This window comes from Cavia porcellus, unplaced genomic scaffold (genome assembly GCF_034190915.1).
Source record: "Cavia porcellus strain 051 isolate PalLab524CR breed Dunkin Hartley unplaced genomic scaffold, mCavPor4.1 scaffold_19, whole genome shotgun sequence".
Lineage (NCBI taxonomy): Eukaryota > Metazoa > Chordata > Mammalia > Rodentia > Caviidae > Cavia > Cavia porcellus.
Genome location: NW_026947502.1, coordinates 28,707,556 through 28,728,316, shown reverse-complemented (window position 1 = coordinate 28,728,316; position 20,761 = coordinate 28,707,556). Strand labels below are relative to the sequence as shown.

General features: G+C 47.0%; 1 protein-coding gene across 1 annotated transcript; it reads right to left on the bottom strand.

Annotated features, from left to right (window-relative positions):
- Positions 1–14,353: 14,353 nt before the first annotated feature.
- Msx2 (msh homeobox 2) lies at positions 14,354–20,414 on the bottom strand. The gene is made up of 2 exons (XM_003473221.5): positions 19,916–20,414; positions 14,354–16,031 (listed from the first exon to the last, which is right to left on the bottom strand). Exons 1-2 carry the CDS (start codon positions 20,292–20,294, stop codon positions 15,607–15,609), a joined length of 804 nt encoding a protein of 267 aa, XP_003473269.1. The 5' UTR covers positions 20,295–20,414; the 3' UTR covers positions 14,354–15,606.
- Positions 20,415–20,761: the final 347 nt, after the last annotated feature.

The following is a 20,761-nucleotide window of genomic DNA, read 5'->3' as shown; positions in this document are numbered from 1 at the left end:
GAGCTGGGCTGGACAAATGTTCCCGGACACAGCATGCTCCAACGTCCTCTCATTTAAAGCTGAAATTCTGAGATCCCACGAAAGGAACCATGGTGTGTCGAGATGTCTCCACATCAAGCAGTCAGAGGCTCATTTTTAACCCCACATAGATGTCTCTTACAAATTATCCAGGGTCATGGATTAGTTTAAATACAAAAGCTTAATTTCCTCTGCTTGCCTACTGTTATAAGCGATGATCAAAAGGAGTCAAGGGACAAACACAGTTGGCTAGAGAGAGAATGTCAGGATGAACTGGGGGACAGTGTCTCTGTGGATCCCTCTTAGTTTGGAAATCTTTGGGGCCTGTAATTCACTGCTACCCTGGGCAGTGCTGTGATGAATCATAACATTTTGAGCCCTCAAAGAAAGGGAGAAGAATAGGGACAGAGGCCAGGGAGAGCGAAGGCTCAGTGTTTTCTCAGTTAAATACATGTTTTCATTGCAGTGTGATGGGCTGAGAGGAATGAATGGCCATGATTTAGTTATCTTTTGGATGGATGATTTTAAATGCTTGTTGGAAACGGCTTTCATGAGACTGAAGTCTTTGGTAGCAGAGCCCTGCTTGTCTTTCAGAGGTTGTAAAAGCTCGGGGCTCTGGGATTCCTGGTGCAGGCATTCTGTTTCTATGCTTTCCACTGGCACACGTTCACTTCCACCCCTCCAGACTGTCATCAGACACCCTGTTATGGGCCAAGAGGAGACAGCAAGACAGATACTGCAGGGGAGGGAGGTGTGAGATGGGAAAGTGAGTGGCTGTAGAATTCTCCTAATCTGTGCCATGTTTATTTGGAGCTTGCATTGGTTTGAGTATTTGTGTCTCCTCCAAAATTCATGCTGAAATGTAGAACCCAGTGCAACAGGATTAAAGGGGCAGGGCCATTGGGAGCTGATTAGGCCACAGAGCTCTGCCCTCATGGATGGGATTAGCACCATTATAAAAGGGCCTGAGAGAGGCGTTCAGCCCTGTTTGCCCTTCCCTCCCTTCTGCCCTGCAAGGACTCGGTGCCTGCCTCCTCCTCAGGACGTAGCCACAAGGGCCCATCTTCGAAGCTGAGCACGGCCCTTGCCAGAGAGCCAAACATGCCAGTTCTCTGGTCTTAAACCTTCCAGGCTCCAGGACATGAAGAAAAACAATTATTTTTGTTTTGTTTTTGCAGCACTGGGGAGGAGAGAGTGGTAAGAAAGGATGAGTGTTGTTAGTGAACCATTAAAACTACTATTTGGCTCAACTGTTCCTGGCCAGAAAGAATCAATCTGGGGAATGGTGCACGCTTGTGTCTATGTGCCTCAGCAGTCAGGGGTTTAGCTTTCTCTCCCACATTATCCCAAATGGCACAAGAGAAAAGACAGAGTTTGGCCCTTGGTCTGAGGCCCAGTTCTCCCTGGAGTGACACCCATTGGACCTTGTCCCTGGCTGCTCCCCAGTGCCCAGGGATGAGGTCTGGAGTTCTTAACACGGAGCTCTGTGTGAACTTGCCTTGCACTCAGGGCTCTCTCTAGCTCATGCATCACAGCGTTTGATATACACCGCCTCACTGGATCCTCACTGCAGCCATTTGAAATCAGTGTTACTGTCACCCAGCTGATGTCTGCAAAGAAATCAAGATCTAGAGAGCTTGGGGGTGTCTTTTTCACTTTTCTTCATCACTGAGACAAAATATCCAACACCGACAAATTAAAGGAAGAGAGGTTTCTTTCGGGTCACAGTTGGCAGAGGTTTTGGGCCATCAGCAGGCAGCCCCGAGGCAGGACAGCATGGCGCAGGGCATTGCAGAATGGAGCTGGAGGACAAGGTGCTTGTGCCACCACATCCAGGAAACAGGGTGAGGGCAGGGGCAGGAGGGAAGGTGAGGCTCCTGTCCAGGCCACACCCCCTGGATCCGCCTCTTCCAGCCTGGCCCAGGCCTACCATTGCTTTCAGTCCTATGCTAAACTCACCTCCTGAATCCATGAGGTTCTGGGAAGACACCTGCACCAGGGACCACGGAGCAATAATATGAGCCCATGAGCACTGCCTAAAAATGACACACTTGGACTCCAGGCAACTCTGCCTCTATTTCCTGAGGTTCCTAGACATCCAGTGGCGCGTACCATCTGTGCTGTCTGTTCCAGTCGTCTGGAACCTCTTTCCTCTCCAACTCTCTCTATTGGGAAAGAGAAGCTGGTCCTTCAAAACATGTTTGGAAGTTCATCACCCTACCAGCCATGGCCACTTCATTTCTCCTTACTCCTAACACCGGAGGTAGCATAAAGTTTCCCTGAAAGACTGTATCCTACACCTGTTGGAGGTGACTGGGTAACCGCAGTCCAATACTCTATGCAGTTTGATAGCCTATGTGAGGAGACCTGCATTTGATTTCAGATAAACATAAAAGAGGAACTCAACAGATGTCTGCGTACTAACATTCACTGTCGCGTCTTTTAAAATGGCCAAAGCAGAAACATGTTAAACAGCCAGAGATGGATGAATGGATAGATAAATATGATCCACACGTACAGTGGAATATTAATCAACCATAAAAAGGAAGAGAATTCTGTCACATGTTACAACATGGATAAACCTCAAAGACAGTATGCTAAGCAAAATAAGCCATTCAGGAAAAGACAAGTACTACATGATTCTATTTAAATGAGGTGTTTAGGATAGTCTAAACCGTAGAGTTAGAAGATAGAACAATCATTACTAGGGACAATAGAAAGTTATTGTTTAATAGGTACAGAATTCTGTTTGGAAGACAAAAAAAAAAAGTCTGGAGAAGGGTAATGGTGATAATAATTCAATAATGTGAATGTGTTTAGTGTCACCAAGTTTTATACTTACTAAAGCGTCTGCATGATGGCACATACCTTTATTTCCAGCACTCGGGAAGCTAAGGCAGGAGGATCGCCAGGAGTTTGAGGCCAGTCTGTTGGTGAAGGCCAGCCTGGAACAGATAGACGTGTGTCAAAAACAAACAAACAAACGACAAACAAAGCTTAGAAGAATGTATTTTGTGCTACATATACTTTGCCATAATGAAAGGGACAGGAGGTATGCTTGTAAAAAAAAGTGAATTGGAATTTATGAGAGATGAATTATAAATAACACTGTTTTCCATACCAGTCCCCTTAATTTCAATAGAGTGGAACTGAACAGAAATCACAAAGAGCAACGGACAGCCTCCAGGGGTGGCAGTGTATTTCATTTCCCCCTCGTCAGATCCACCCACTTAGTCTTTGTGTCTGAATCAGCTGAGTGAATATGAAGCCACTGTCACTGAGTTACGATGGCGCTGAGCAGCTACCTATCCACTCCTACAGTTAGCTTCAACAGACGGCACAGATACCCCTGCCTAACCTCCTCCACTATCTGTCTCCCAGCTTAGGTGACTTTTTTTTTTTTTAAGACAGAAGTGAATTTTCTTTATTTTATTCTTTTTGTCTTGTATGGATATACCTCTATTTCCATAGAGGTTCTTGAAAAGATTGTCTTATTCCATATAGTGCATCTCTGTCCAATAAAGTGTCCATTTACTGACGGCTGTGCTTTCAGACTCCATTTGTTTATGTTGTCTGTCATCTCATTCTTGTGTTAGGTGACTTTTTTAAACCCTCCTACTCCTTCGAAAAATAATCCACATGTCTTGAGCTGGATTTTTCTGTCTCTAGCAGAAGCCCCCACTCTTTGAGTGCCTGTGGCCGTCTGTTCCGTGCGAGTCTGTTTCCTCCACCACATCACACTACCTGCCTTCCAGAAACCATGCAGGTGACAGAACTTTGCAAACTATGAAGATGCACCTGCAGTCATTCCTTTGCACTGATTCTGAAATGGCCCTAGGATAGAGCCTTGCAGTAATGCTTCCATCTAGGTGCAGGGGATGGGGTTACCTGGCTTTCTGCAGTGCCCTAAATACCCAAATAAATGGACCAACACAATCAAACCGGAGCCCTCAGCATCACAAAGTGCTCTTTGTCCATTTATTTCATGTGAGCCATTTAGTTTTAATTTACGATCATATTTCATAACCTACTGACAAATGGCCTGCTGTACATTTTTGAAAAGTGATGAAGTCCTGGTAATGAGAGACCTCATTCTGCCCCTGGGTCTTGAAATCTGGGCTCTGATAAGTGCAGGGAGACTGTCAGACTTCAGGGAGATTTTTATAATCTATAAGTTAGAAAGGCGTGAAATGGAACCTGTTTTCTCTTTTGAGGATCAAGATAAATTTCACAAAGCTTTTCCATACCCTGAGACCTGGATTCTGTGACCCTTTATTATTAATGTCCTCAAACAGACATGGTCCTGTCAGCCTTTAAAAAGACTCAGACTTAGAAGTGGAGTTTTAGCACAGTGGTATAAGTGCCAGCCTGGCAAACATGAAGCTGTGAGTTTGAAACAAACAAACAAAAAAAGACTCAGATTTGAACATATCAAATCTAGTAACTTCATTCCGAAGTTACATCATTAACTGCCCAGCTAACTTCTAAATGTTTGTTGTTTTTGGCTTTCAAACCCTACGGCTAGTGTCAAGGTACAGGATGTACCCTCTTAATTTTACTTCCAAACATCTATGTGAGGGTTAGAGAAGTGGAGATCACGACCCACATCGCAGAAGAGAAAACGAAGGCTGTACAGACAATCAAAGAACATTTTCCAGCCAGGCACGATGGTACATGCCTGTAGTCCCAGCTACGCAGCAGAGTGAGATAGAAAGATTGCTCTAGCTGAGGAATCCAAAGCCAGTCTGACAGAGTGAGTGGTGAGGGCTTTGTTGAGAAACTGAGAGAGAGAGAGAGAGAGAGAGAGAGAGAGAGAGAGAGAGAGAGAGAGAGAGAGAGATACATGAACAGAGAGAAACAGAAAGACAAAGAGAGAAACAGACACACGAACAGACACACACAGAGAGAGAGAGAGAGACAGACAGACAGACAGACAGACAGACAGACAGACAGAGAGAAGAAAGAAAAACAAATGACAATGAAATACTTCTGGAAATTGCCCTTTTTCCCCAAGCTAGCCACAGGTCAGGTATTACTATCAGTGAGTATATTAATTAACCCCTGGATCACACTGTAAAACCAACTCTACAGAAGTATTCTACATCCTCCTAGACAATTTTATAATTCAGAAGGGTTTCACTTAATGCCATATTTTAAACATTTTCCCTCCCTTAACTGCGAAACATAAAGTTATGTAGAATTGGCTGTGTGTAGTCTGGCTAACCTGACCAGTCAGGTCCTGAGTGTTTCTTTAATATCCATCTGTGACGAGCCATCAGAGACTAAAAAATCAAAAACTTTTTATAACAGCCTTGATAGCCCTACCTGGTCTATCTTGCCAAATGCGTATCATTTTTATTGTCTCGTGAACTGAGCCAATTTTCAAGAGTTTGAACTCTTGACACACTCTTGACATATTTTCTAAAACTTAAAAAAAATCAGCCAACCTTCAAACTCAATATTTTTCCCAGATCTGCGTATCACATGAGGAAATATTTGCATTCACTTATCTCACAAACATTGCCGAAAGCACCTTCCATGGGCCAAGCATTATTCTAAGCACTAGGGATACGGTTCAGATGGGGACAGAAAACCTCTTTTCACAAGCAGGCTTCCTGTCTTCACCTGGCTGGTCATCCATGGCTTGGTTTGCAGATGGTCAGGGGAGGTTTAGAAAGCCATCTGTGGTGAGGCTGGACTTGAATTCAGTAATTCAATTATCACATTTGGCACTCTTCATTGGGAGCACTAAAATAAAAAGCAGGGCGTAGCCAGAGTAATCTGTTTGGAGGAGAGTCTGATGGGGCTGGAGATTTATTTTTGTTGCTTAGCAAGCACACTATTTTTACCATGATGGCATGTTAAAAGAGGAATAAAAATAGTAACATTTTCTTTAAAAATGCCTTTACTCACACTTGGTGAGCTTGGGAAAATATTATTTGATTAGGCCAAATAAGACACGCATATGTTTTTAGCATGCAGTGGCTGCAGGGAATGGATGTTTATGCGAAGGACCAAAACTCTCTCTGGCCTGCTTGGTCCTGCTGGCTCTCTCAGTGAGTGTTAATATTTTACCCATAAGAGTCCTAAATTTTAGGTTGCTCACAAATCAAACTGCCAAATCCTGCTTCAGATCAGATTAACTGAAGCCTTTTCCTTCTGTTGCTTCTGCTGTCTTGTTCCTCTATACAGCTGCCATCTGATGTCAGGCAAGTCACCTCGCTCTGAACTGCTCGTACGACGCCATCATAAAACTCTCCTCCACCTTCAGGTTCTACAGGATTGCTTTTCAATAGGATTCTTCTTCTGTTTTAAGATATTAGCCTGAATGTCACTGCACCTTCCTTGACAACCCTCTCACTCCTCTTCCTTCTTCTCTGGTGCAGGATAGCACCCAGAGCCTTTGCACTAAGTCTGCATCCCTAATGCCTTTTTAATTTTTATTTGGAGACAAGTTCTCAATAATCTGTCTAGGCTGGGTGCAAACTTTCCATTTTCCTGCCTTAGCCTCCCCCAGTGCTAAAATTACAGGCATGTGCCACCACATCCGGATCTAGCTGCCTACTTTAAATCAATTCTATCCCCTATTGTACCCAAAGAACGTCTCTCTCAACCTTCTCCTATAGGTGACACAAAGCCAAAAGAGTGGATGCTCTACAATGGCAGATTTTGCAGTTGCTTTTCATTTGCTGGTTTAGTTGAGAGAGAGAGAGAGAGAGAGAGAGAGAGAGAGAGAATGTGTGTGTGTAAGTAGACCAAGGGATAGAATCTAGGAATAGAGCCTTGGCAAGTGCTGCACCATTGAACAATCCCCACTGCCTCCCTACAACAGCAGTTTTGAAAGCACATTCCTTTGAGTCCAAATGTTCAGGTCTTGCACCACCATTTATAGCTCTGAGAACACTGGCAAATCACATCATCTTTCAGGGTCTTAGTCTCCCCATGTATAAAGAGCAGGTGATAGGTGACTGTCTTGCTATGTGGATTAAAATGAAATTACCTACTGCTAAGCACACAGGAATTGCTCCTTTAATTCTGTCATTATCTGAAGAGATGACACATTATTTTTAGTTGACACCTATCTTCTTAGTGGTGGTGAATCTTAATCATTCTGTATGAAGACTTTCAGAAAAGTCCTGGGTATCAGAAGATCAACTTTCAGGATCACTGGTATATAGTGTTTAACTCACGAACTGTCTAAGGGAAGGGAAGATTGGGTTTGTGTCCTGTCAGCCCTGTTACTGTGGGTGTAGCTCAGTAACAGAGCGAATATTTATTAGCACGTATGAGACCCTTAGTTCCATCCCCAGATTCATTCTCTCTGTCTCTCTGTCTCTCTCTCTGTCTCTCTCTGTCTCTCTCTGTCTCTCTCTGTCTCTCTCTCTCTCTGTCTCTCTCTCTCTCTCTCTCTCTCTCTCTCTCTCTCTCTCTCTCTCATATAGATATATGGGCTATACATAGTCATTAGATTATACATATTTTTTAGAGGCGCATATAGAGTCATCACATGTTTTTTTTTTTAATCTTCTTCCTTTCTAGACTCAGATATAGCTAGGGACTGGGATGGAGGAAAATGTAGCTGTTATTGCCCCTGAAAAAGTTGTTTAACTCCAGCTCGGTTTTCATCAGCCCCAGGCTCTGGAAATCTTCTGCTTCCCCTCTAATTGCATCTTTCCTTCTAAGGTCTAATTTCCTTGGCACTCTACTGCTATTTGCAAGGCCAAAACAAGAACTGTTTTACCGTCTCATCAAAGCGGGCTGTGGTTTAGCAGAATCTATGCAAGGCATAAGTACCCCTGCCCTAGGAATAATTCAGATCTGTGTCCAGTTCCAAGGGCAGCAGTGCCTCTCGGGAAGTGCTGGCCAGGTATGTGGCTGCACCATCCCTCCACATCCACCCACGATGAGTTCAGCCCATTCCCTCCCTAGAACTCTCAAGTCCAGGATCAGATTCCTCACACCCACCCCTGGGATTCTCCACATTGTCTTACTGTCTGCCTTTGTTCCATTGCTGAACATAGAAATCCAACCAGAAAGACTAGCCAAGGTAAGGCACTTATGAAGCGGGAAGAGGGAAAGCTGGACACTTGGCAGCCTTCAGATTTTACCTAAATTGGCCAATTTCATATCAGTAACTGCCTCATCCATCACCACCACCTTTCAGGTAATTTTCTGCGATGGGATTTAGGGAGGCATTTGACCGTCTTACAGGCAATTTCTTTACAATCACTTTTTCCATCATTGCATTTTCTCAGGATTGAAATAAAAACAGGGAGACGTTTGCCAAAGTATGTTTTTATGGAAGGCCCTGGAACTCAGAAGCCACTTTCAGGGGCTTGTATATTATTTTGGGTCCATAAAAACAAAAACGCCAGCTATATCTGTAATCTAGCTAGACTCAGCCTCACCCAAGAGGAAAGGACTCTACTCAGCTCTGCTTCTTACTGTGTGACCTTAAGCAAGTCACCTCAGCCCTCTGAGCAACATTTTACTTTCTGTAAGATGAGGAGAAGGATAGCACTCCATACTGCCTTGAGGGCCAAGTGAAATTGTGACCCTGAAGATATTTGGGCACTAGGAGATGCTTCATACCTATAATATAAGGTATGCAGCAAAGGCAGGAAATAAGTAAGTCAAAGGTGGACTTCAGATGACACGCTTTCATCTTTGTTTGGATGTATAATTATTACTCCTCATACATGGTAAACCACATAAAATATAGTCACCATGTGCTCTCTTTCAAAGCAAAGCCTTGCAGAAGTGGGCTGGCATAATGCAAATTACTGGGGCTGGGCAGGAGATGCCATGGATTTCTGGGCTCTGAGCTCACTGCTGTGTGACTGCCAGCTTTCTGCATCACTTCTCTGGGCAGTTTGCTGTCTGAAGTTTGCTCTTTTGCTCTGGGAAAATGAGACAATGTATAATTCCTAAATTTCAGTGTTGCTGTGAAGAAGCTGAGTGAAATAGAGTACAGGGTAGTGCAGTGGGGAGTGCAGGGCAGCACTGTCCTGGAAGGTTCAGGCAAAAGCGAGGCCGGGGCATCTGCTTGAGGGTCAGCTGTACCCAGCTCACATCTGCTTCAGGCTCTATTGTGATCATCTGGGAAATGGGCTGAGAATCCAGCCTTCATAGAGTTAATGAGAGAAACAGAGGAACTCCTTCCTAAACAGAGTAAGAAGTACCTACCTGCTCAGCACACCTAGGTGCCCAGGGCACCAGGTAAGTCTCCCGCCTCTGGGGGGCGCTATTGCTTCGTGCGCGTCTCCATGGACTATGTGTATACAGTCAAGTCGCAAGGTCTCGCCCTAGTTGGGCCACTGCCTATCTGTGCCACCCCCAGACACATTAACGATCTAAACCTAGTTGTCTAGACTCAAAAAGAGGTGGTAACCCGGTGTGGAGGGAGGTAGTGAGATTCTGACGGGTTGCTGGATGCAGATCGCTGCGCATCAGAGTCTGCAGTTGGGAAGCGCGCAGTAAAAGGGGGCCGTTATTATCTGCTTGGCTTGCTCCTCCGGGAGGCGAAGTGTAAGTTTAATGATGGGGGGCGGGGTGGAGACCAGGGCGCATGGTCGCCTGTGATCTCCTGGGCCAGTGAAGCGGGCCGGGTCGGTGTCAGCGCGCGTTTATTGATGGCAGGTATTTGGGGAGTAATTGAGCGCAGCGGCCGGCCCGGGGCGAGAGTGGGCCTCCACGAGCAATTAAATGTGATTAGGCCAAGACCTTCGGGATCCAGCTGGGTGACTGATAACCCGGCTGCATTCCTGCAGGGCCCTCGACATCAAACGGGCGGCGGGCGGCGGGCGGGGCGGGAGGGGCTCGGACCCGTCCTCCAAGCTCCAGACGCCCCCGGTGTCCCGGGGACCCCAGGGACGGCCTCCTCCTGCACAGGGGTCGGTCCGGTCCTCCGCGCCCCGACAGGTGCAGCCCGAGAGGAAAGGGGCGACGTGGTGAGGAGGGTCCTGCGCTCCGAGCAGCTCGCGCTGCACCGCTGACCCGCCAGGCCTGAGCGTCTGCACAAGATCGCTGGAGTCGGAGAAAACCGCGAAGACAAGGAGGATGCGTCGATAGCAAGGGATAGGGGACAGTGGACGTGAGGCTGACTACATTAGAAAATGGATTTTAAAAAAATGAGAGACGCGATGAAGGCGCGGTGTCGGGCAGAAAGGAGTAAAGACAGAATCTAAGAACGAAGGTATAAAAATTATCGTAGGCAGTAAAAGAGAAAATCCACATGAGAAAGAATGGGGGAATTAATAAAAGAGAAACAACCAAAAAAGGTGGGGTAAGAGTGAGAGGTAATATACATTGAAACTCCCCAAATGTGAAACTAGAGAGATGAGACCCGGAGGTGATGAGGGGCTGGAAATGAGCAAAGTGTGACATCCCCCTGAGTGCAGCCCGGTGATCTATATAGCCAACTCTAAAAGAATGAAAACAATGAAATAAATGAATTAAAAGTGGGAGGAGAGGCAAAAGATGGGGAAAAATAATGAGACAAAAGAATGAGAAAAGTGGAGGAAAAATAAATATACTATCAGGACCAAAGACAGGAAAGAAGCGGCCTGGGTTAGGGTCAGTACCTCCGCCCCACGGTGCCGGCCTCACACCCAGCGGGACCTGACTTTTGTCCCCCAGAGCTTGACTCCTACAGCCAGCTCCTTCCCCGCCTCCCCCCCCCCGACTGGGGGAGAGGCCGCCCCACCCCAGGTCCCCCGACTTAGCAATGCACCAGCAGCTTTGGCACCACTAGTCATAAATCACAAGTGGAGGTGCTGGGGTTCCTGGGTGTGCTGCCTCAGGATCCCGAGAGCTGGGGAACAGTTCCTGTCTGTGCTGACTCCTCAGACAGGATCAAAACAGCATGAAAGAAATCAGAGAGAGAACTTGGTCGTCGGCAGGAGCTGGACTTCTAAAACCCCCTTCCGCCCCCATAGGCTTCAATATTAAAAAACCCCCTAGGAGCCTCAGACACTGTATTAATTAGTGCAACCACCCATGAAAAGTTGGGTTTGGAGCAGCATTCTTTGCCCTGTGTGAAAAACCAAGTCTAATAAACAATTGTTAGGTTGGCCTGTTGCCGCTGGTAAATTACATAGCATTAAAAAAATAATGCTTTTCATATTAGGCACTAATTAAAGGTTGGGACAGCTTTAAAACAAGAGAGGGAGGGGGTAAATCAAAGAAAATATAAAAATGTTCTTTCAAGAGTTATGGGAGGTTAATAAAGTATGTCTGTTAGACTGAGCCTACATTGCCCCTAGCTACAGCCAAACTGGAGCCACCACAATTGGGTCTCAATAAGATAATGATATTCCTTTCTCTGCTATTAAAAGCCTCCCAGTGCAAACTTAAAATGATTTATTTAATTTAGGAAATTATGAGGTGTAACTTCAAAGCCCGAGCCGTTAGTAATGGAAAATACCAGGTTGTTTAAAATTATAATAATAATTGTTTGGAGGACTCAGGACATCAAAGTGTTTTCATCAACAAATGCAGAGGTCGGAGGAGGTTGGAAGGAGTCGGAGGAGGTGGATGGAGTTTGGATTTGATTATTACGAACCTTATCAGGGCAGGATTCAGGATTCCCGAAGCCTGGTACTCCGCTCTGCTTTGAAGCGGAATATTTTGGAAAAGCTTTACTGCTTTTTATTTAGTTCCTAGCAGGGAGGAGGTGAGAGGGTGGCTGGGGGTGGGAGAAGGGCTGTAGGAAGGTGACAGCAGGCTTTTCCTTCTTGCTGTGACTACTTTATTTCATTAAGCGTCTGCGTATCACCAGCCCTAAAAGTTTTTTTTTTCCCCTTACATAAAAGGGGGCAACAGGCACAATCAACTTCACTAACCAGGCCCTGTGATTTTAGGGAGGGTGTGTGTGTGACGTGGGTTCCTTTATAAATGAGGTTTATGCTTATTTCAAACCCAGCGGTGGAAAGAGAATGGGGGTCGGGGAATGGCCTCTCCAACCCGTGGCAAATGAGAGGCTTTTGTAGCAAAGAATGGCCGTGGGAGTTTTCATTCGGTCAGACAAGGTTCTGCTCAAAGGCAGGGATCCTCTTTTCAGTCGGGTCAGGCAGACGTTTTGCCAACGCGCGCTCTGTCTCAGCCAGGCCTGCGCTGCCTGCTCCTGCCGCCCTGCCCTGCTGGGCGGGGATGGGACTGGGGGGTTGCTGAGCGGGCCCCTCGAGATGAGGCAGCTGGGACGCTCTGCCGGAAGCCCCTCACGGCCACGAGGGATGCAAGCCAGGAGCAGACTCCACATCTAGGCTGTGTCCTTTCTGATGGGCTTCCCTTGCCAACTCTGATGCCCACCTCCTGCACTCCACCTCGGCAGGGTGAAGTATATTGCCCCTGGATTCCCTTGCTGCTACCTATAAGCTCTGTGACCTCAGTGAGCCGCTCTCTGAGCCTCAGTTTCTCCAACTAAAGCTCTTGGAAGCGTTTGTCGCGACATGCGTACGTGCAAGATAGTAATAGCTAGTTCCTCACTTAGCAGGGTCTCCATAAGTCGGTAAAAATGTGATACGCTGCTTTCTGCCCCTCTCTGAAAACGCAGGGCCATCTGTCTGGAACGTTTGGACCAAAGCTTTCAAGTGCGGAAGGGCAGGTGGTTTTGCCGGGCAGTGGAGCGAAGGCGTCCGAGGAGCGCGCATTGGTATTTTTGGCTTTAAGGCGTGTCTGCGCGGGTCCTGGGTAACGTGCCGGTGGTCTGCCCCCGCCGGTTGTCAGCCTGGCCGTCTGGCACGTCTGGCGTTCGCTACCAAAACTGACGGAGGACCGGACAGCGGTGATGGTGACACTGAACTCAACCTAGGACAGGAGGACATGGGGAGCCCCAAAGCAGGGGCGCACGGCTCCTCTTCGTGCAGACCGCAGCTTCCAGTAGCACTGGAGGGCAATTAATGTTGGAGCCTAAATAACTATTCAACCTCGGCTCCGAGCCTCAGTTTTTCTTCAGGATCTGGGGAGATGGGGTGGTGGCTAGCCACCCAGACTTATCCCATCTACCCCACTCGCCCTGCAAGACACACCCCTGATTCTGCGGATCGTGGACCCAAAGCTTCCCCGAGGCAAACTGCTTCTCAATCCTGAGCCGGTGTCTCCCGATTCCCAAACCCTGCCAGTACTGCCTGGGGCTGCGGGGTCGGAGCGGCGCCGGCAGGGAAGCTCGGTGGACGGGCTAATTAGGGACCCAACCTGGCGGCTGATGACGAAACCGAGGACTTCGGGTTTTAGCAAGCGCACCTCCCTTCAATGAGTAAGGCTTGATTCCGACTCGAGTTCACGAGGCCAAGTAGGACAGCAGGATGCAAGTTTGGGTCAGGGTTAGCACCCTGGAGGCTCAGCTCTAGTGCAGAGACAGCACAGCGAGGGGGGAATGGTCTCCGATTTCCAAAACATCCTCCCCTTTGGGATCCTGCTTCTGCAGATTGGAAATGGCCTGACCCCTTGAGCTCCCCCACGCAGGGACAGTTTCCGGTGCCCACCTGCATCTAGGGTGTCGGCTCAATGAAAATGAGGGAAGCGGGCTGGGTGAAGGCACCAGGGCTACTAGATGCCTGGCAGTCACCATAACGCTGCTCTACACTTTCTCCTTAGTTTCCAGGAACAGGGGGCTCCAGTTCATAGGAAATTAGACCCCAAAAGTTATCACCAGCTACTCCTGATTTATTTGTGCAACAGAAAACTGAGTTTAAAGTCCACCCTCAACTTCCTCTATCAATCTTCTTAAGGCACTATCTTAAAACCCAAGCCCACAGACTCACTGCCATTCATTTCCACTAGTGTAGGGACTTGAATGAACGATGTTTTCCCTTCTGACTCAGAACAGGTTGTTGGAGTCCATCTCCCAGAGGAACAGGGTCTGGTAGCCAGAGGCCACTCAACATACTCCAGAAATGGCAACTGGCATCCTTCCCTCCGACCTAACCTGTGGATTTATTTACTATTTCCGACTGCAAATAGCCCTAAGTCCCTTTTTCTCAGCTTCAAGGTAGTGGTCTTGATAGCTGCAAGATTTCCCATCCATCACTGATAAATTACTCAGATTTTAGTGACCCCTCTTCTTCACCACTTCTGAATTAATTTCCCACTGGGGTTTGCAAAAGTTGTAATACCAATTCCATCTCTTTTCCATGAGCAACACAAGCTACGAGGGAGCCATTTTAAAGTATCTCTATATTTTCAACTAACCGCACCCAAAGCTGGCCATAACTCTTCATTGATTTACATTAAAACAGTAATTAAAATGACAGGCCCTGTCCCTTATCTGCATGACATTTTTGAGCTAAGCCCAGTTTAAGTGCACCTTTTGAAATAATTATGAGTTGGGACAAACTTTACTGCAATAAAACAAACGTTTAATTTACTCCAGAATAAGAGATAAGAAATAACTCTTCAATAAAATATATAAAATTGTACAAGGCACCCTTTCAAAGGGATGGAAGTATATTGGGGTGGGGAGAGGAAAAACAAAACGGGTAGGAAGGTAAAATGCCAGGAAGCTAACTGGGCTGTTTGACAACACCATTTTTAGCAAGTCAAAAGATGGCTTTACCCTCTGCCCCCAACATGTTAAAAAGTATATAAATTTGCCTAATAAGTTTAGCACATACAAGGCACACACACACACAGAAAGCATGAATTTTCCCCCCTTCCTGGTTCTATTAATTGTTCAGGAACATTCAGCATATAGGTAAATGGTTATAAGATGTTCATTTTTTAAGCAGAGAATTATCACACTTCCCCTCCCAATCAGCTTTGCAATGTGCGAGGACTGACACACCTAATAGTTCACAGAAATCATGGATTCCTCCTGATGTGTTTTAATTTTTTACTCTCCAATTACCTAAAATATAGTTAAACAGTAGCCTTGACAGAGATTAGAAAGTATTCCTATTTTCTACCCACCGGAGGTATTTTTAGGATTATTTCATCTCCCTCTTACTGATCTTGAAAAAGTTACATTAACTATGTAGAGGAAGAAAAATTAGAGCCAAATATCGTAGGGAGATTTTTCTGATGTGCATAAAATGCAAACATGTTTTACAGCCCCTTCACTTGACTTTCTCTGTGTCTACTTTCTATGTGCAATGTGTCCAGTTCTAATATTTGTCTCCCATAAGCAAAAGTCAGTCATCCTATCAAAATCAACTCTCATAAATAATTTGTCTCCCCCCTTCAGGAAATACAACAAATGGGCATCCAGTCACTCTTCAGAAAGTGATCAATAGAAAAATGTATATATGTGTGTATAAATTTTGCCTTTCAAAATAATTTGTATTTTTATGTCTGCTGTATAAAAATGTCTTATATTCATTATATATATATTTATACATAAAAACTGTCAGAGCCAATCTTTGTGAAAGGAAAAGGGGACATTTAGAAGATTATGCCAAGAAAACAAGCCTTGGTGCCAACCACCTAAAGAACCTTGATCTATGTCATGTGGCCCGCAGCCTCGCTGCTCTTGCTCTGAGTGGTGCAAGCAAGGTTGGACAGCAGGAGGACTGGGTCAGTGTAGCCTCCTTGGAGAGAAAAAGGAACCCTCTGAAACAAACATCCATGTGGAGTCTGTCAACCTGCCCTTCCTTAGGATAGATGGTACATGCCATATCCGACTGGTGTGGCATAGAGTCCGACGGGCGGGATGGGAAGCACAGGTCTGTGGAAAGGGTAGGAGGTTCCATATATAGATGCTGCTTGGAGGGGCGAGTTGATAGGGAAAGGGAGACTGAAGCCAGAGGGCAGCATAGGTTTTGCAGCCATTTTCAGCTTTTCCAGTTCTGCCTCCTGCAGTCTTTTCGCCTTGGCCCTTCGGTTCTGGAACCAGATTTTGACCTGGGTCTCTGTGAGGTTCAGAGAGCTGGAGAACTCTGCACGCTCGGCAATGGAGAGGTACTGTTTCTGGCGGAACTTGCGCTCCAGAGCTAGGAGCTGGGACGTGGTGAAAGGCGTGCGTGGCTTCCGATTGGTCTTGTGCTTCCTCAGGGTGCAGGTGGTAGGGCTCATATGTCCTGGAGGACAAAGAGGGGACTTGGTTAGCAAAGGTGGGCTTCTCTCCAGGTTGTTTGTGCAGATCTCCTCTCTTAACTGAGAACACTTGGCTTACACATATACACATACTTTGTTTCATTTTTCAAAAAGGTATCTCTGTAAAACCGTAATTTTTTGGTGGAGGGAGATCAAGAAGGACCACATTCAATTTCTTTTTAAAAAAAAAAATCACCCTGGGAATTTAATGGTGTCATGGAATGTTCTGTGTGGAAAATAGTGTTGGTAATAATGGAAATGGAACTCACACACAAAACTCTCTTAAGTCAAGAGGGTTGAGTGTGGTGAGAAATAAAACGATAACTTCAATCCCTGTGTTTAAAAAGGAGAAGCTGGGCTCATGATTATCCATACCTCCCCCCAGTGCTGTGACAATAACACATCACAAGCAAAATGAAGAAGGCATTAGGTACTGGGTTAGCTGTTTCCCTTGGTCCCTCCTCTCTGAACTAGGAAAAGTTGGATTGCATCAGCAGATTTATGAAAAATAATCATGTAGATAAAGTCTGTGGTAAATTAATGGCATCTTAGGATGTGGGGGCAGACCTATGCAATAAACAACCACAAAGCTGCCAGCCCATGCAGGCTACAGATTATAAAACCCGAACATCATTTTACAGATCTGGATGTGGGTTAAGTTTCTTGGCTGGATGCTTCGGTAATATAAACTTTACTAAGATGGAGGGGAAAATTAGCTCGCCCATAAATGTACATGTCAGGGGAAATCATGCTGCCTCCGAATTGAGAGCACATGATGACATTTTAGTCGTCTCCTCTACTCATTCTATGGTTTAGGGCAAATGTGTAAATGATTAGTTTGTCTCCTGAATTTAGAAGTAGGGAATAACAAGCTAAAGTATGGCAATCGCATCCAGACCGAATTTAAAATGGATTCAATTATAGGAAGTCACAGGGCTAGGATATGCTGGTAATGATTCCAGTGTCAGCTAACTGCAGACTTGTTTTCAAGGGTAAGGGGAGGAGTATAGAGCTACAGGAGTATGGGGTAAACTATTAATGTTCTGCATTTGGCTTTTACGAGCTACCAATAATTTTCCAAATGCAGCCACAGTAGCAACTCCAGTATGCTCACTGGAGAATGCCACATTTCTTGTTTAGTTACTTCAGTGGCCCAAGAAAAGTTTACACTTCATACTCCAGAGTGACATAGCACAAGTCCCAACCCAGCCTCCACTTCCAACAAGAGACAGATCTGTCCGAGTGTCACATTATTAACATCACTTTACTGGCACAAAAATAAAAGCAGTAAGCTCCATAGTGCGACAGCAGACATCTGGGAGTAAGATGGACAAAAAAAACTCCCATAAAAGTCTAGACTTTAGCATATGCTAATACCTAAATAAGCTGGAGAGCAGAGGACCCCATTTCCTCATTTAAAAACTTGCTAACACTCCCAATACCACCGTGGGACTCTTAGGAGAACCACATAATTCTTACCCGTCCCTGACCTGACCAGACTGAGAAGGAGCCTGGTTTCAGCTCCAGTACATATATTGAACTTCACTCCTGACTATATATGTAGGGGTTTGAGCTATCTTAAGTGCATGAGCAGAGTAACTCTAGCTGCAGCTGTGGGGCTGCATTGGAATTATGAAAGCCAGGCGATGGGGATCTGTATATCAAAGCCATAAAACTATGAGGTTTCTTCCAGGGCACCATTCCCCACCCCTCCCCCCATACCATTTTAAACTAGCCAGAGGAAGGATGCGATTATAGAAGGCAAAACAGCATTTATCCTACTTCCTCCGAATAACAAAACCAGGCCCCCAGGAGGGTGGCTCTCTAGTCTCCAGGCTGTCGGCTCCCAGGTCTCCAGGCTCTGTCACGGTCCATAGGCACTCCCTGGCCCACCCTGCCACCACACTGGGCTCCTGCTAGCACTCCCAAGGCCAAAGTACCAACAACCCTTCTGTCTTAAAAATGGTATCTTTTCTAATACTGTACTCTCTAGTTCTTGTGGAAAGGTAATATCCAGGGTTCAAACTTGCATTCCAGAGGACAGAGAAGCTACAGTAAAAGGCTGAGATGGTTTCAGGACTAGTGGGGAGTTGCCCCTTTCCCAACTAAGGATGCCAGGATTGCTGACCTTTGATTCTCTTTCCACTTGAGGCCTAATGTGTTGCTAGCATTGCCCCTGGCCTAAGAATGCACATGCAATCAAAATCTGTTAATGTGTTGAGTCTTAACATTTGTAAGCCTCCGTTTTACTATGGGTAAAATGAGTAAATAATACCTATTTCCCAGGATGATTTCTGGGTACCACATTTTAAAGTGCCTAGAGACCTTTCTGTGTTACTTGGTAGGCAATCTTTAAATGTCCCCAAGCTTTTTGTCAGGCCCAAACTGCTGATCCCTCTGAACTCTGCTGAAATGTTCATCTGTTAACAAGAGGCCGGCTACTGCAGTACAAAGGAGATCAGATAAGATAATATGGTGAAAAGTGCTGTAAAGCACTGTGCAAACTTGAGTTTAAATTCTTTGAGTCCTTAATCTCCTCGCCCTTTGAGTCTTTCAGAATTTCCAGCAGGGTGGAGAGAGACTGCCTCAGGGGACAGCCACTGACGCCTGGGTATAGGGTCTTGTTCTGTTCATGAAATATTGTGCATCTCCAGCCTTTTGAGCTAAATAATAGAAAAACAAAAGAAGGTTCTCTCTCCACTACAGGCCGCCCCTTATTTAACTTCTTTACAGGTACAAGAGGGGTGGGTCAGGAAAGGAGATAGAAAGAGAAGCATGGAGAAGTCATAAAGGCCAAGAGATTGACTAAAAGGTTGATAGCGAGTGGCTTCTCAAAATTAGGGGCTCAGGGCCCTAAAATCGATACTACATCTAAAGATTGCCACAGCTTCTAGAAATAGGGTGCAGGTATACCAGGACCTGGACTTTGGGGAGACAGATCAAAGGCTAGGGCACGGCAATCCAGGGCAGGGCTTCAACAGACGATCCCCATGTCCAGTGTAAGGCTATGCATAACCACGGCCAAGCGAATGCGGCCCTCATAAAAGCCTAAGCATCCACCTCTGAAAATGGGAGTAGACGTTGGTTACAAGTCTCACCGTATGGTGTGGGACACTAGCGAGGATTCGGCTCGGGTGGGCTAATGAGCATCACTGTATAAAATTCTCAAGCCCTGCTGGAATGCTGTTAATTATTACTGTGAGCCCAGCCCGCTCCCAGCGAAGTGAGAACTTTGTCAACCAGGCACTCGCTGTGTAGGAGACAGGGTGACGTTTCCTTTCTACTTTGTTGGCTGCCACTATTCCTGGGATCTGGCCCCTCCACCAGCCGAGTCCCACGAAAGATAATGATTTCCACTGAATGTCTAGTTAGACTCCAATGACCTCATCTTTAAAATGGGAGCGCACTTCGCAGGGCCTCGCGTTTCAAAGCGCGGTGCGCCAAGTCGCCTTGCGTCCAGCCTTGAGTTCAGTGCTCATTAAACGTGTACCTTCCTCACTTCCCCGGGAGAGATCCCGTAGGCTAAGTAACAAAAACAAGCCCAGTGGCCTGAGCCCAGGGCTGAGTGCTGCAACTCACATCGACTGACCCCTTAAACCCAGGTGGGTTCGCCGTTCAGCGACAGCGAGTCCGCCCTGGTGCTGCGCGCTTTGCGCAGCGAGGGGACCCCGGACACGCACGGTTACCCGAGGAGCACCCTGGCTGTCGACATCAGGCTGAGTTTCCCGGATACCTGGAGATCAGGCACTACTAGGCTCGTGTCCCCGCTGTACAGTGAACGTGGAGGGGACCCGAGCTCCGCTTGAACCCCAGTCCTCGGCTCCCCCCGCCCCGCCTCAGGCCGGTCCCGATCCCGTCAAGCACTCACTCGGCGGCGGCGAGTATCTGCCGGGTTCCTGCATCCATGCCGCCCCGTCTTCTGAATTCTCCGACTTGACCGAGGCCGTCTCGAAGGGCTTGACCAGAGGCCCTGGGCTGTGCGCCTCCCGAGCGCCGTGTCCCGGCAGCAGCAGCGGCCTCAGGCTGGCCCCGGCCGAGACGCTCTCGGCGGGCAGCGGAGACCCCGCCTTGGGCGGCTTCTTGTCGGACATGAGCGCCTCCACGCTGAAGGGCAGGCTGGAGACCTTGACGCGGCGATCCTCCGAGCCCCCCTCGGCGCCCCCGGGCCCGGGGCCGGGCCCTGCCACCATCGCCGGGCCCTCCTCATCGGACGAAAACAGGTCATTGCCTCTGGACGGAGAAGCCATGACTTCTCTGCCCCGCGTAGCTCCGGGCGCGCGACTCCGCTGGCAGTCCAGCAGCCGCGACTCAAACTTTTGGGGGGGAGACGGGAGGGGCGCGCTGGGAGCCGAGCCTTTCCTCCAAGGGGAAGTGGGAGACACAGCGCAGCCAATCAGCGCCTGCCCTGGAGATGACGTCACGAACGCTCGCCTCCGATTGGCTCTTCCCGAAGAGGCTGGAGTTTTGTGTGCTTGTGTGTTGTGTGTGTGTGTGTGTGTGTGTGTGTGTGTGTGTGTGTGTGTGTGTGTGTGTGTGTTTCCCTGTTTGAAATAAATTAGGAGTTAATTACAGGAGCAGTCAGCAGAGTTGTTATTAGACGATCCCTCAAGGGTTATAATCACGCCAAAACTGAAAAGTCCAAGACACAATTAAGGCCGATTATTTAAAGAGGAAGTTCGCTGAGTCCCATTTCTTCTTTCTTTGACCCCTCTTG

Excerpts from the sequence above, each read along its gene's own strand:
- Msx2 (XM_003473221.5), bottom strand. The coding sequence starts at position 20,294 with ATGGCTTCTCCGTCCAGAGGCAATGACCTGTTTTCGTCCGATGAGGAG. Across the intron at positions 16,032-19,915 it reads CAGATACTCGCCGCCGCCGA|GACATATGAGCCCTACCACC; the intron begins GTGAGTGCTTGA and ends TTTGTCCTCCAG.